Source organism: Borostomias antarcticus, assembly GCF_949987555.1.
Source record: "Borostomias antarcticus genome assembly, chromosome: 2".
NCBI lineage: Eukaryota > Metazoa > Chordata > Actinopteri > Stomiiformes > Stomiidae > Borostomias > Borostomias antarcticus.
The window spans coordinates 35,807,350-35,823,899 of NC_140235.1; the positions used below are offsets into that span (position 1 = coordinate 35,807,350).

At 45.2% G+C, this 16,550-nt stretch overlaps 1 protein-coding gene across 1 annotated transcript; it reads right to left on the reverse strand.

Annotated features, from left to right (window-relative positions):
* Positions 1-8,231: 8,231 nt before the first annotated feature.
* bnip3lb (BCL2 interacting protein 3 like b) lies at positions 8,232-16,387 on the reverse strand. Its single transcript, XM_084461581.1, has 6 exons — positions 16,285-16,387; positions 13,267-13,483; positions 12,060-12,138; positions 11,309-11,412; positions 10,940-11,089; positions 8,232-10,433 (listed from the first exon to the last, which is right to left on the reverse strand). Exons 1-6 carry the CDS (start codon positions 16,361-16,363, stop codon positions 10,385-10,387), a joined length of 678 nt encoding a protein of 225 aa, XP_084317707.1. The 5' UTR covers positions 16,364-16,387; the 3' UTR covers positions 8,232-10,384.
* Between the last annotated feature and the right edge of the window lie 163 nt (positions 16,388-16,550).

The following is a 16,550-nucleotide window of genomic DNA, read 5'->3' on the forward strand; positions in this document are numbered from 1 at the left end:
GAACTGTCACCATAGCAACCACAGCACAGCAGCTACAGCACCAAAGCAGAGAACACACAGAATTCGCTGACTCACTCACCATACGTTTCAATGGGGAGCGCAGTTGCTGAACAAATAGTCACACAGCGAAAACTATAAGTCACACAGCTTAGATACTTACATTGTACGAATCAGCACAGTTGTGTGAACATTTCGATATATAATATGTGTATGAGCTGTTAAAACTGTAGGCATAGCGACAAGTTAGAAAAAGGGTAAAAATGCAAAATTAGCAGCTCAAAAGTTCGAGTGCGTTGCCATACGTTTCAATGGGGAGCGCAGTTGCCGAACAAATTGTCATACAGCGAAAACTATGTCACACAGCTTAGATACTTACATTGTACGAATCAGCACAGTTGTGTGAATGTTTTGATGTATAATATGTGTGTGAGCTTTCAAAACTGTAGGAGTGCCAGCAGTTTACAAAATGTGTGAATATTTTCAAAGCAATAGCTGCCACCACTCTAAAAACATAATGATACTGAACATTCCACCAGCAGTTTCAATGGCACAAAAATTACTATTAAAAGTTAAATTACTAAAAAACTATAAAAATATCTCAAATCTGAATACATCTGGGAAACAGCTAAAGACGATGAACATTTTAAAGTTTGAATGAAGTTTCTAGCACAAAGTGTGAAGAAGTAGTTAAGGGCCAAAAAACTGTGGAGAACTATAATAATAAGTAAGAAAGAAATAGTGGGAATATTACAAGTTGGGCTGGCTTCTACAAGCTAGCCCACCTAATAATTAATTAAGTTACTGATAGATAATAATTCAAGAAAAAAGCCCGCTGTGACACCTTAATCACATCGGCTGAATGGAAAACGAAAGTAGTAAGCTCATAGGACAAGCATTAGATAAAAAGTTTCAACCAATCAGGTACTCACACATGTAGTCACGCGCCAATGTGTTGTGTGGAATAGTATATACAGAACGTTCCGACACTAGTCGGCGCGCTTGCCCAGATACCCCTTGTGTCTCTGTGTAACCGTCCCTTTGCTGCAATTGTAAGGTAATAAAGTATGTTTCTTTTATTCTATTCTGTTGTATTTCTCGTCCTCATTTGACAAGGTTGTGTGATTGTGTTGGTCCTTGGGAGGAGAACCCTGTGGTAGGCTACTGGTGAGTTCAATCTGAAGTGTTATAATGGCATTTTGTGAGTGTCCAAATGTCATAGGTCAACCGAGTCCAGCCACCACAGTATCGGCAGATATCCAAATTCGGAACTGAAAAAAAGTGGATCGGTGCATCTCTTATAGGCTATCCATGCAGCGTGGATACGAGGCAATTTGATTCTCTCTCAAACCGACTGCGAGTTCAGTTTCCATAACAACGTGGCAGCGAATAGTCTGGCTGCCATCCCTCGCTCTCCCGGGGCTCCAGTCAGGGCCATTACGGTCTGGGATGGCGTTAGGGTTGTCTAGGAGAGGGGTGGGCTGGAGGCAGGGTATGACTGGAACTCCCTGTGCCAAAGAGGAGTTTGTTGCCGCCAATCAAATCCACAAGCAAATGTATGGCCCACATGTGGTCTACATACAAAACTCCTTCATGGGCTTGCATGTCCTGAAATAATTGGATTGCATTCCTCGACCAGATAGGGGAGTTAATGAGATAGGCTATTGAGAGAGACATTTTGGCAGTTTGCCTAAAAGCAGACATGGTCCATGTCCGCTCTCCAGAGGATTATGTTCGAATGGAGGGCAAGTTCGTGGATGTGGAAACAGCTGGTGGACAAGGAGTAGCAGATACTCATTTATTACACCTTTAATTGCCCTATCAATAATACAATATAGCATCATTAAGTCAGCTAAAGCCAGAGGTTGCCATCCCTCATCATCACATAATCTCTGAACATTTAATGTGTGTGTGTGTGTGTGAGAGAGAGGGAGAGGGAGAGAGAGAGAGAGAGAGAGAGAGAGAGAGAGAGGATATAGGGGTAAAAGTGTAGTCTATCACTAGTAATGCATTCACACACTCTTCCCTCATCCTTCCCATCCTCCTGCTTCTTCCTCCCATGCCTTACCCATGTAACATCAGAACATCTGCTTTCAGCCAATCACACAGCAGCAAGTTCCCCAGCTCCTCCCATTGCAGATTGTGGCGTTACCATGGGTTACAGGGTGGTGGCCAGCTCTGTCTGCGTCCCGCTAGTGAAAGGACAAACCTGCTTATCTCAACAGGCTTCACTCCACGCAGTCATCAAACTACAGTAATACATTTGTACACTGTACAAATTACAGAACTACATTTCACAGTGGACAACCTAAGCCAGAAGAAAACACAGCAACAAACTAGTTCCTCTCAACCCATGTGCGCAAGCATGCATACACACACACAGGCAGACACACACGCGCACAGTGCACACGTGCATAAGCACACACACCCCTGCAGCTCTGCCACACCCAACACACAGAATCTTCGCCACTAGAGGGCAGTATTCTTCATGGACACTTGGCAGGACATTTCGACCGTCTCTGCTTCACAGCTCGGTCAGCTCACTGCTGCTCTGTGACTCGCGGATGAGGGACTATTGTTTCCTGTGAGCCGTTTCAAACTGCACGAATCGATGCTCGTAGCCCTTCCAAGCAGAGTTCCTCCTCATTTGCCAAGTATCATGATCATTGGCGATTTTATAGGGGGGATTGGACAGCCCAACTCTGCTCAGATTCTTAAAAAAAACAAATTTTTTTTTACAAATTAACACAGTTATTAAATACATAATTGTGGTTTGTACCAGTTTGTGTTAGATCATCATTAATTTTAAAAGTGTATTTATTACTTAAACTAGGCTACCTTTAAAAAAATATATATATTCATAATCCACTAATGGCACAACTCGTCCGTCGAAAAAAATGAGATGTACTGCTCAGTGCTCAACAAGCTACAACTAGCCAACCTGCTCATAATGGCAAAAAGAGCTATAAAAACAATTTACCACTTCTTCATCAAATAAAATAAAATCTGGCAATGCTAATGAAGAAGCTACCACTCGAAATGACAGCGCAGCAGGTGCAATCGAATGCAGAAGTGCTCCAGAGGCTATCGAAGCTAGCACTAGCACTAGCACTAGCACTAGCACTAGCACTAGCACTAGCACTAGCACTAGCATTAGCACTAGCACTAGCACTAGCACTAGCACTAACACTAGCACTAGCACTAACACTAACACTAGCACTAGCAACATCACCATCGGCGAGGAAGCCAGCACCAGCAGGCAGTGTCAGTTTGATGTTGTGATGTTCGGTATGGCCTAGTGCTCGGTCATAAAGTCATATTGACATGCTCGTGGTGTCTAGATGAAGTTTGATGCGTTGTACATATTGAATTGTCATACGGATTTCTCATTAGCATACTGTTCACAACTGGTATTCTTTGTAAATAGATGGGACGGGACGGCAGAACAGGTTGTTTTTTTTTCTCACGTCAAAATGTTGCCCCCCCTACTCTCAGAGGGTAAAATCACCTATGTCTGAGAGTCTAGTTTAGCACAGGATAGTCTAAATGCTGCTTAATAAACCTATATAAACATGATGACTCTACTGGACTATAGAATCACTGCCAAACTCCCGACATGCTGCTGAGGAAATAGTTACTTGTTATATATTCAAATGTTTGGTGACATTTATGTTACTCACTATTGAGATGGAAGTGTTTATGACTGCTGTTGTTTAAGTGATCGGTTAGTGGTTTTCTCTCACCTACTTTTACATCTTAAGTGGTTGTTATTTACCTAAACAGTAAAATAAACACAAGAAAATTAAATGCATGGATCATTATTTATACTGCATGGACATTTGGGATATTTGTTAATTAATTAGCTCTTTTCCCCCTTCACCCCCCCCCCCCCTCCTCTTCTCCATCCTTCTCCTCCCTCTATACTTCTCTCCCTCCCTCACTCCCTCCCTCCTCATCTCATCAGGGTTCTTTACAGCAGCCAATTTGTGTATTTTCCGGGATATCATGCATTTCACATACTTTCTCAAAACATTCTGTAGGCATATAGAAGCTGCGTGTTTAATGGATGTTGCGGGATAGCCAAGCACATATTAGAACATCTGGTCCAAGTCCCTCATATCCAAGGCCCCGTGCGTCATGGCCTACTATAATCCAGCTATATCAGTGCCTGTATCGAGGTCTTGTAGGGGTCCATGGACGGGTTTCATGTGATTCGATAATTATAGCTACAAACATGATGATTCGGCAAATCAATAATCTAACTTGCTGCCGTATTACTCGGTTCACCACGGATCTTTCAAACGTAAAGATCCTTTCCAGTAATCCAAAATCCATATCCAATTCCTGTTTTGATTTTTGTTTGATCATTGACTCACACGAACAGACTTCCGATTCCGATTTCAGAACGATTAAACTGTAACATAGCCTAGGCTATTTGTATTCGTTGGCGTATTCATAAAAACATCTACACATCCGAATATCACAAACAAGAACTTCTGCGTAAGGATTGTTGACATAAACCCATTCTTAAGTGTCATATTCAAGTCTCGTCATAATATGGGAGCTATAACGTGCGGGAATGGATGAAGGACTTAAAACAAATTGATAATAAGGACTGTATTGGAACATTTTGACAGAATTAGATTATTGAATAGAGAATATTATTTAAAAAAGAAAAGGGCAGGAGTTCTGGGGAGCCTATACCCACGCCCTAGCGGCATATCTCAATAAAGACTTTTTAACTTTTGGCAGTTGCTTTATTTTGAACTAGAGAATATTATTATAATATTAACGCCAAATCCAGGATACTCGTGAAGGCGCCTGCGTTGTTATGAACCAGACCTGGAGTAGTGAAAAAGGTGACGACATACAAAACTAAAACCCTCTAGATTCACTGAAACTACCATGGTTAACATAAAAAAGGTGACTGTAGCCAAAAGGTGACAAGTTTGCAGGTCCGTTGAACGGAACGCTGCTCGGCTGCTAGAATAAGACAGCTAATTTAGGCAACAAAACCTTTATTGAGATATGCCGCTGTGCGCGTGGGTGGGCTCCCCAGCTCAGTCTTGTTGTTCCGATCATGGTTTAATTTGCAATAGCTCCTTCATCACACCTGTCTGAAAGTGCCAATCAAGTGATTTACAGTGATTTTAGAAAGTAGTTTTGTCAAAAGAGCCTCGCAAACCGTGACGTCACAGAGCGCCCTTGTGACGTGGGCCAAAAGGTGTATAAAAGCCAGAGAGCGACAGAGGAAGATCAGCCAGAGAGAGAGCGAGGGGGACGTCTTCCTCTCTTTCCCTGACTCTCTCTCGTGGGCTAGAGAGAGAGAGAGAGGAGAAGGAGGTATCATCTCGACATCTCCTCCCCCCCCTTCTCTGTCTCACTGAGAGAGATTCAGTGAGAGAGTCCTCCTCTCTTTCGCTGAGTCTCTCTCAGTGAGCCAGAGAGGGGGGGAGGGGAGATGTCAAGGTGGTATCTCCTTCTCCTCTCTCTCTCTCTCTGGACCACTGAGAGAGAGTCAGGAAGAGAGAGGGAGATATCCTCTTCTCTCTCTCTCCTCTTCCCTGGCTCGGAGGAGGAGGCGGTGGTGGTGGCAAATTTAAAAATAAATAAAAACCGATTTTAATCATAAAAACTGATTCTGATTCTCATTGTAAGCTATAGTGTTGTTATTAAGATATCCATGTTAGCATATAGGAGTACTGTTACTATAGTTACTGTTAGCACTTCAGACTTAGGGGCTGGGCAGCCTCAGCCCTCCACCTCTGACCAGACCTCCACCTCTGCCCTCCACCTCTGACCAGACCTCCACCTCTGACCAGACCTCCACCTCTGACCAGACCTCCACCTCTGACCAGCCCTCCACCTCTGACCGCTGACCAGACCTCCACCTCTGACCAGCCCTCCACCTCTGACCGCTGACCCGACCTCCACCTCTGACCAGCCCTCCACCTCTGACCAGCCCTCCACCTCTGACCAGACCTCCACCTGACCAGACCTCCACCTCAGCCCTCCACCTCTGACCGCTGACCAGACCTCCACCTCTGACCAGACCTCCACCTCTGACCAGCGCTCCAACTCTGACCAGACCTCCACCTGACCAGACCTCCACCTCTGACCAGACCTCCACCTGACCAGACCTCCACCTCTGACCAGACCTCCACCCCAGCCCTCCACCTCTGACCAGACCTCCACCTCTGACCAGACCTCCACCTCTGACCTCCACCTCCACCTCTGACCAGACCTCCACCTCCACCTAAAATTTAAAAATAAATAAAAACCGATTTTAATCATAAAAACTGATTCTGATTCTCATTGTAAGCTATAGTGTTATTAAGATATCCATGTTAGCTTATAGGAGTATTGTTACTATAGTTACTGTTAGCACTTCAGACTTAGGGGCTGGGCAGCCTCTGACCTCCACCAGACCTCCACCTCCACCTCTGACCAGACCTCCACCTCCACCTCTGACCAGCGCTCCACCTCTGACCAGACCTCCACCTCCACCTCTGACCAGACCTCCACCTCCATCTCTGACCAAATGTTAACGGTACAGTCGAGCTCTTTGAGTGTGATCTTTACTAGCCTGCTTTGTCTTGTCAAAGGAAAGGAAGCTGAGCCGGAATCCACAGACGTCACCTACCGCGAGATCGAGGCATTGCGCGAGATCGGAATCAGTTAAACCTGGCTACACCCAGGTTCTGTGCAGAGAGGGTCTGTCTGGACGCTGTTACTGGGAGGTGGAATGGAGTGGTCACACTGTTGACATTGCAGTCTCGTATAAAATCATCAATAGAAAAGACAAAACCTATTTTGGTGGAAATAACAAGTCTTGGATGTTGCGGTGCTCTGGTGACGGTTACAGTTTCTACCATGATAAAGTTGAGACTAAAGTATCAGGCACTCGATCCTCTAAAATAGGAGTGTATCTGGATCACAAGGCAGGTTCTCTGTCCTTCTACAATGTCTCTGACACACTGACCCTCCTCCACAGAGTCCAGACCACATTCACCCAGCCACTCTATCCTGGGTTTCTGCCTTGGAATTGGGGTAGTAGTGCAGAGATTAGTAAACTGTGGTAGAGGAGTGATACCTTCTTTCAGTCTATAGAATGAGGCTAGCCTTTCTTTGAGCATCTGAGACATGATCATGATCATGGGGAAGAAAGGTCACAGTGATGGAGAGGTGCAAGTTTGACTGATTGCAGTTCTTCAAGCTGGCCACACCTTCTCTGAATTCTATAGAGAGCTTTGAGAGCTCGAAGGTGTCCTCTCGGGACAAGGCTATGGAAAAAGTACAACAGGTGTTTATCCAGAAACTATAAGAATTAAGGAGACAACACATAACTAACTTTGGGGAAAAAAAATACTTTTGGGACATTGCATTCAGTAAACAAACTGGCAGCGAGGACAACATGAGCATGAGAGGGAGTATTCAGCAGGAAGGAGCTGAAGAATGTCAGCCAGCCAAGCGGGTCATGGGGCTTGCGTCCATGGGGGCTCAGGCACACATAGCAAGTGATTGCGCAGGAAAGCGCTCATGGCGTTGTGTGTGTTTGGTCCACTTCCAAAGACTCTTGTACATGGCAACAACTGCTGAGTGGGAAAGGTTGGAATGATGACGTACTAAAGGGACCATTCAACCCTGCCACTGCTTCTCTCTACTGGCTGACATATGTCACTGGTGGGTGTGGTCTGGTCCGTACCTGGGAATACTTCTGGGAGTATCTGTTCGAGGCAACTTCTTATTTTCTCTTCAGCTAGTGTTGGTGCCAAGTACATACTTAAAATGAAATAAAAAATGAAATAAAAACCAAGATGCAAATGTATATTCATGCTGTATTGTCTGAAACCAAAACTTTTTTTTAAAGAAAAAGAATGCCTTCACAACCATTCAGCTTGAATCAGGACATTTTTATGACAAATATTTTTTTTTCAACTTTACAATGAAGGGGAAAATACAAGATCAAAGCAAATGTGTATCATTACAATAGCATGTTACCATAGCAACGTGAGGGGAATCTTTTTCTACACTTTCCTTTTTACTTTTCATGCTGGGCCCTGCCCTTGACAACATGTTTTCCTTAGTGGTTCAGTCAATGCTATACCTGCTGGTCCATGCATTTACTATGTCTCCAATATCACAACAATTTACAACCCCCCCCCCCCAAAAAAAACAACAACCCAACAACAATCCAAAACATTGCCTCTTGAATGTTGCAAATACAAACGGGAACAGAAACAGTTTTGTGCCGCGAGAAACATGTATTTCTATATGCAAATTTCAGTTTGATTGCAAAATGAGATATACACCAATTTTTCACATTTTCATTTTATTATCATAAATTATTATGAATACAGTATACCTAACCAGTATACCTAACTCTTTCTCTCTATTTTTATATTATACATTTTGATGTATCTTAAAATGTGTTGATATCTGAAACAGTAATGTCAAATAACCAACATTTCTCAAAATGGATATATCTCGTTTCGCAACCAAACTCTTCATATGGAGAGACCAAATGAAACCAGCAGCTGGATGTACCAAACCGGAGTAGTACTCAGAATACTGTTCTTAGGAATGTCCACAAACATGACTTCCCTGATTGCTAATCATTAAAGGACTTTTTTTCTTTTTAAAAATCACTGCTATTTCAAACATTTTCCCCCACATTTCCCCCCTATGAATATTACCATCATTTTTTTTGCCATCTGACCAATTTTTCTATATCAAAGTCAACCCCCCCCCATCCCGATGTAGTGTGTTGGGGGAGAGGGGTGAGGCACATGGTCACTGAAAGGAGTCGAGGTTCCAGCTAGACCTCAGTTCCTGTTGGCTGTTATTATATGATAAAAAAATTCTAAGATACTGCAGCTGATGTATACAAATGCATACTCCCATTGGTGGAGTGTGAGCAGAAGTTGACTAATGTGAATCTGAGGCTAACAGATATTGTGGTGCATCTTAGAGTGCTGCAACACAAAGGTATTTCACTTCAATACGACACGTTGTTGGAGAACGCGTCGTAATTCAATATGTCTAGTACCGGCGTTTCCAGTAGCGCCAACTCTCTAGTCACTCAAAGCTGGTCTGCTCTGCCCTGGCAGGGAAGTCTAGCCATCATGAGAATGTTTTCCTAAAGGACCAACTGACTTACAGAAGCATCATAGCAATCTACCTCTGGAGTCACTTCACTTAAACCAACCACACTTCCTGGTATTCACTGCAGGCAACTGCTTGTTCACAAGTGTCTGTCAGTCACAGAGATAACACAGAACATTTCTTAATATAGTACTTTTTTTTTTAGTTTAAATCTCATAGGCTGGCAGTAAACAAGCTTTCGGCATGGGAAGAGAACCTTCTTGCTGAGGTTAACCTGATGAAAACAGGACCAAACTAGCACTATGATATGTAGTTGTTGACATCTCAGGAGGCTAAAGTTACACAGGAACATCACTGACACGCAAGGACAGGAAGACAACTTAGCCTCGGCCAACCCCAGTGTTGCTACCCAGTTTCAAACCACAGAACACTAAATGAACTCATGATGGCACGTTCCACAATCACAGGCACATCTGCCTTGAGGGCGGCAAAGCAGGCTGAGTTCAGATGGCCACTATGGTAACTGTAAATAATCATTTCAGAATCAAAATTTCTCCATGAATCATTGGTGGTGAAAATAAATTAAAAAAAGACAAAAAGTTTCTAGAGTAATTGTATTTATAGTAATAAACAAAAGGACAACCATCTAAGGCATGCTCACATTTTCTGAGTGAGGTACCCTCTGAATTTGGTCGACCCCTCACAGGGGGTCGAGTATCGGGCTGGAGTATCACCCAGCCACCTGAAGAAGAGGTGGCACAATCCTGGGTCAATTCTGTCTCCTCCACAAGTGTCAGAGAATTCTCTTATGTACCCGGCAATTACAGGACGCTGGGCTAGTGTGTAGGAGAGTTTGGTTTGGTTTAACGCTGCACCCCCTCCAAAAAAAAGCACCCATTATAAACCAGTTTTACCCAATATAGGGGGGGTTAGGGGGATATGGCCTCAGTCTTTCCATAAAAAGCTTATACAAATGTGTTCGAGGGGAAATACCGGTGCTTTGGGACAGTCAGAGAAAGATCGAATAAGGGAGAGTTAAGGGAACAGGCGATGCATTTCTCCTGAGAATATGACATCTCAGACCAAGAAGGAGATGGTTCGGGTGAGAAGTGAGGGCGGGGGAGGAATGAAGAGAGAGAGGGAGAATGGAGAGAGGGAAGACAGAAGGGAGGAAGAGCGGAAAGGGGAGGTTGGAGAGGAGAGAGAGGCATTCTTCTGACAACAGCAAATATTATCCCTAACAAATTGCGACCACTCCTCAGGCACTTCTTGAGATCCAGGCTCAGAAAGAGCTCGTAGGGGACGTGGTCAGTCTCTTCCCAATGTACACCCTGAAATGAGAGGAAGGGAGGGGAGAGAGAGAGAGAGAGAGAGAGAGAGAGAGAGGGAGGGATATAGGGAGTAGTTAGTCAAGTATCTCTGATCTGTTGTCCTTTGTAAAGTTCCTGAGGCAGTATGAGGGAGAGTGGACTCATGCCACGGCCACACGTGCTGTCATAAAGAGGGTGTTAGTCCCAGGGCGTGGCGCTGCGCTGGGCTTTGAGAGGCAGGTGGCCATCCTGCCAGCTGCTCTGCCAGACAGACACAGACGTAAACATGGCAGGGCGGGAGCTCTGCAGCTGGCCTCTGTCTGCTGCCACCAAGCGCCCTCTGCTGGGACTCTGCAGGAACTGCTCTCCCGTCAAGATTCTATCTGCATCTGCAGGCACACAGGAAGCTCCTCTAGGGGGAGCTCTTGTGTCAATGTTCATGACAGAACACATTCCCAAATGTACAAAACCCACGCTAGGTGTGTTCTGCTTGCACAGATGGCATGACGTGGCAGGCTTGCTCTTACCCCAGGCCGAGGGCCAGGATGTGAGACAGTAGCAGCGATGGGATGAAGACTTTGAGGAACTCTGCGGAGAAGATGCCTCCCTTCTTCATGGCCCCGGTCTTTCTCATGCTGAGGGTCACCGAGCGTCGGGGGTGGCGGAAGTGAAACTCCCTACAGACACGGACATGGTTAGCACCAGGGTTAACACACACGCACACACACACATACACACACACATACACACACACACACACACACACAAGCACACATGCACGCTTCCCTCACTGCACAACATCAGCATGCATAATAGCATCCCATGGCATTTCAGAAAATGACGTAAGACTTGCGGGAACCTATGGGACTGATCCGCATGCAATAACTGGGACCTACTTGGGCGGAATGTTCTCCGGTCGACTGGACCAGTCGGCCACCCAGTCTGAATCCTTCATTAGGATGTCCATGTCCCTCTCCTTGTCCAGACTGTCCACCTCTGACTGTAGAGGCACGCACACACACGCACGCACACAGATACACACACACACAAAGCTAGTTAACAATCTCAGCTTATGCCGAGGTCACACTACACGACTTCCAAAGTGGTCAGATCGCAGTCCGCACTCATTACACGGCTGTCGGTCTTGTAATCGGGTGTCTCGAGGTCGTGGCGGGTCTCACACTACATGACCGACCGGCCACGACGGGCTTACACACTACAAGATGTTTCACGATGAGGAATCCCTGACGTCTGTTCGGTCTCCAAACTATGTTTAACAATTTCGGACTAAAATAGAGTAGTGTGACCTCTTGGGGACCATCACTGGGACGATGACTGGCCACGTTTTCCTTACAGACAAAGGCGCCCTGTGTGTGAGGTTGCCATGGATACAGACAGAGTCAGCCATTAGCATCAGTCGCTCGTTAGCGGACAGAAACAGGCAGAGATTCTGTGGCTGTTTATGACACGTCCTGGAGTGAAACAATAACTGGCAACGCAATCAACGTGACGTCCAGGAATAGACTTGGGGTGTGGCTGCCATCGCCATGGAAACTGAGGCTACCGTTGTCAGTCTGGTGGATGTTGCCAAGCCAGGCAGCCAGTGTACAATTTCCATGGACACCGACCGGTGACGTAGGTTCTTACTTGGCTGTCTCTCCTGCTGGTCACGTCCACATCGAAGATGATCTGTCCATCATCCTGTGGGCTGGGGGGTCGGGGAGGGCTGTGGGCAGGATTGGATGTTAAAACGAAACATCTGTTAATAATACAGACAGCCACCACATTCTGTTCTAGGTAGGGATATTAATAGTTAATCGACTATCGATTCATTGACAATAAGAATTTACTTAAGATTTTACTCGATTAATTGCTCGTTAATGGAACAGAACTTTTTGGGGGGGAATGAACGTTATCAAACTTATCACGAGTTGGTCTGACTGCACATGAGGGCGCCACGCCATGTAGTGAAGGCTAATTGGGATGCTGGGAAATTTCAACGACACAGTGGAAGAAGACAAAAAAATGAAGCGAGCAAAGCGCAGTCTGGCGTGGGACGTTCTTATCAATGAATCAACTATCGTTTGTTAAGGTTAACAGTTATCGATTAATGAAATTCCTTGAAATTTGCAACCCTAGTTCTAGGTGTGTTGCAAACGACCCGATGATGACTGAATCGATAATCCATGTTCAGAATCGATTATCACAATGCAATTAGATTTGATTCAATATTGATTCGGTTAGTGTTACTAAAACCAGTTTTTTTTTGCTGTAACCTTAATTACATGACGCTAAGTTATGCAATACATCAATACTAGGGCTGGGTATCGATACTGATTTCCAAAAATGAATGAATGAATGAATCATTGAATGAATTAATGAACTATTCATTCCTTCATTTATTCATTCATTCATTAAATAAAAGATTGATTTTGGAATTCATGAATCGATTCTGAATCATTTGATTCAGAATCGATGAATTGATTTTTTAAACCCAGCCCTGTCTCTGACCCCCGACATGGATGTGTGCGCGTGCGCTGTTGCCGAAACAAATTTCCGTAAACATACTCAGGTGACTCATCGACAGCTGACTCCGGTCAATCAGATAAACCTGGCTTTATGGGAGCATCGCGGAGAGAAAAGCAAAGTGAGAGAGGCTCTTATCTGGACGACTCAACCCTGAGCATACAAAAGCTGTTCCTCTTTCCTCAACTGCTTCTGGTCTCAAATTACTTTCACCTGCATCCCTCTTTCAGTCCAGCAACTCCAAGCCCCCTTCACGGTTTCCAAGGGGCAAAGCCTATCCCTGCGTCTCCGTAGCTAAATGTAGGGCTGCATTGCTAATGCACTATACCTGTCACAGGAGGAGTTGCTGCGACTGGACTCCAGTGCGTCCAGTAAGATCCTCTCCATGTCTCCGTTGTGGATGGAGGACGAGGAGGGCACGTGCTCCAGCCCCCCCACTAAGGCCTCCTCTTCCTCCACCTGAGGCAGGGGCAGCAGCCCCGGGGCCTGGCCCCCCGTGGAGGCGGCCTGGGCTGCTCGGGTCATCTCCAGCTCCACCCAGGACCCTGGGGGGAGGGGCACACATACACCAGATTGCCATGACATGAGCCTCAGTCGGTAGCTTTTAGGAGGGTGGTCTTATGGTCTTAATGGTCTTAATGACTCTCAGTGCGCACACACACACACACATACGCACACATATACACACATACACACACACGCACACACACACACACATACGCACACATATACACATACACACACACGCACACACACACACGCACACACACGAACACACACAGACACAGAGTTTTGTGTCCATAGGTAGATACAATAGCTTATAGGCACTTTAATCAGCAACTCTTTGTTTTGATTTAATTTGCTTGAGAGAGTGCATTACGCCTGTGCACTATTAATAGGAACAAGAACAGATGGGTGTCATTAAACAAAGCCGGACAGAGACAGGCAGTGAGACAGGCTGATACACACTTTCACAATCTTAGCCGGTTTAGCTTGTTCTAAGATGGTGTGTCCTGTTGTGGCCTTGTATCCGTTTACTACGTGGTGAAAAGCCAGTGAATGTCTGTCTGTGTTGTGCTTGGCTTATGACTGACCCCGCTTGATCCGAGGCTCCTACGTGAGCTCTGGCATGGAAGGTGATAGGAGAGACTGCCAATCCCAGCTGACATAGAGTTGTTATATGCCTCTTTTAGACTGGCTGCAATGATTTTATAACCTACATCCTGCCAGAAACGAGGAAGGGCTCACAAGCAGGACATGAGCTGGTAGAAGTACGTAAACACACAGATCATGTGACGGTAGCCCAGCAGAAACCTATGCCCAAGATACTGTAGTTTTCCAGTCAGTCTAACTTGACCTGCCACCAGGCTTCACATGAAAGCAGCAGCCCCAAGCCCCCACCCCGGCTGGCCCCTCCCCCCAACCCCGACTCAGCACCCACTCTCATCCCCAGGATTACCCAGTGGACTCCTGGCCAAGCCACTGTCCACAACCCATTGTGTGTACTCCATGGCTAAACACGGTTTCCATGACTCCGGCAGAGCAGAACGTTCTGACCCTCTCTGTTGTGGTGAAGGGAGGTTACTATCAGCTGTTGCACCGGATCAAAGGGAAGCCCGGGGTTACAGGCCAGTTATGACCCCCCCTGTCCCCATCCGTCCCCTCCAGCTCCTCATGAGACACGCAACAGAGCAGAGCACCACAGTCCCTTGTCTGATTCTCCAGCTGATGATACGCCAGCTTGTCCTTAGGCTCCTGAGCGGATGTGGGTGGCTGGGGATCCATGGGACATCATGAGATTTCACAAACAACACAAGACTGCCTGGAGCCAAACACTAATCTCTGTTTTTTTTTTATTGTCTTTAAATACACATGACTTCTTTAATCAACACAGGATCAGCCTTAATGTCAAAAATATCTAATTACAAGAACCGTTTTTTGCAGAGCACAGGATGGTGATCTCAAGTGTCCACGCTTTTACGGCCAAGTTCGAATCAAATCTGAGAGGCTTACAGGCAGTTAAGAGTTTAGGACTACTTATTAATAGGGACAGTGTGAGAACTGTCTCTGACAACAACAACGACGACAACAACAACAATCCATGTTCCCTGGCCCTTGGTCAGCAGAACTGGCATTCCAATATGACAATGGCACATACACCCAGACCTGTTATTGGCCCTGTGTCCTGACAAAAACTTCCACACGTCAAAAATGTCTGCGCTTTAATCACTATGGCCATAAATAGCACAGCAAGTCAGCCTCCGACCCCTCCCCCGTTAAGATTTGGTAATGCTCCATTTTGGTACCTTGAAATGCCCTTTTACATTTAATTCATGATCATTATTTCACAGCAGACAGAGTAACTAACAGACACATGTCAACACAGCACTGCTGACTGTCTGCTCACTGTAGAGGCATGGCTTGCATGGCACTCTAACAAAGATGCTGTTCACTGTAATTGTACACGTAGCCTACATTACATGTGACACAATTAAATTTCGAATCTTTATTTGTCTCTCTAAATTTGAATATGCAAACGTGAATCTAACCTCCTGACGTTCCCAGAACAATATCAGCCAGCATGCCTGCTCACAACAGGCCAAAACCTCAGACTCATCATGAAGTACATTAGGCATAGTGTGCCTATCTAGCCTACTCTATAGTCAGTGGCTCTTGATAAGAGAGATTGATTTGGCACCACATATTGAAGGACTCTTATACCATAATATTGACCTCACTCACTCTGGAGTGTATAACTGTCTGGTGACAATGTAACAATTTCGCGACATTTCTTTCTTAATCCTCCACTGTCTCTCAGTTGATTCTTCAAACCAAGCTAGCTTTAATAACACTGTTGTGTTGTATAAATATACTTTAATTCGTTAACTGAATATCCTTATACGTCCCTTAAGCATTCCGGGTATGTGATCTAATAGAACAACGTGAATTAGGAAATTCTGCTCCATATTCTACAGTAGCTGACTTCTTCCATCCGTCTTGTAGTGTTGACATTAATTTAGTCCCGCCTATTAAGGACCACGTGGACCTCCGATTGGTTCAGTGCTCGTCACTCATACAATTGCACCGCCTTTTCAACCTCATTGGCCGATTGGCCTGTCAATACACAAACAGTACACTCAGTTCCCAATGTTCGCCCTCCTCCAAACCTTCTACATATCTGAAGCACCAAAAAAAATCAAACCCAATACAATATATTTACGCTGTTAAAACTACTTTAACACAATCTTAAAGTATTGAAAAACATTGTTCCAAATAGCCCATTAAATTCTCTATAGAAAACACAGAATGACAGCAAATAATTGGAACGCATTTTAGCGATATTTACCATTTAGTCCAGAGTCTCCGTTGTTATCTGCTGAAGTGGCAGCGTTAGACATCGTGCCTCTGTGCAGGGCGGCTTGCATAAGACTAGACTGCCAATGCAACACGCGCACTCACATTCGTACGTGCGCACAACCGCGTGCCTACTGACCCGTCGCCTTCACTGTATTTGAGAGTCGTTACAGGTCAGATATGTTTCTGTTGGCTGATCCAGAACCTGTGGGTAGCTTCAATCTTCCTGGGGCTGTGTGATGACGTCAGATGATCCAG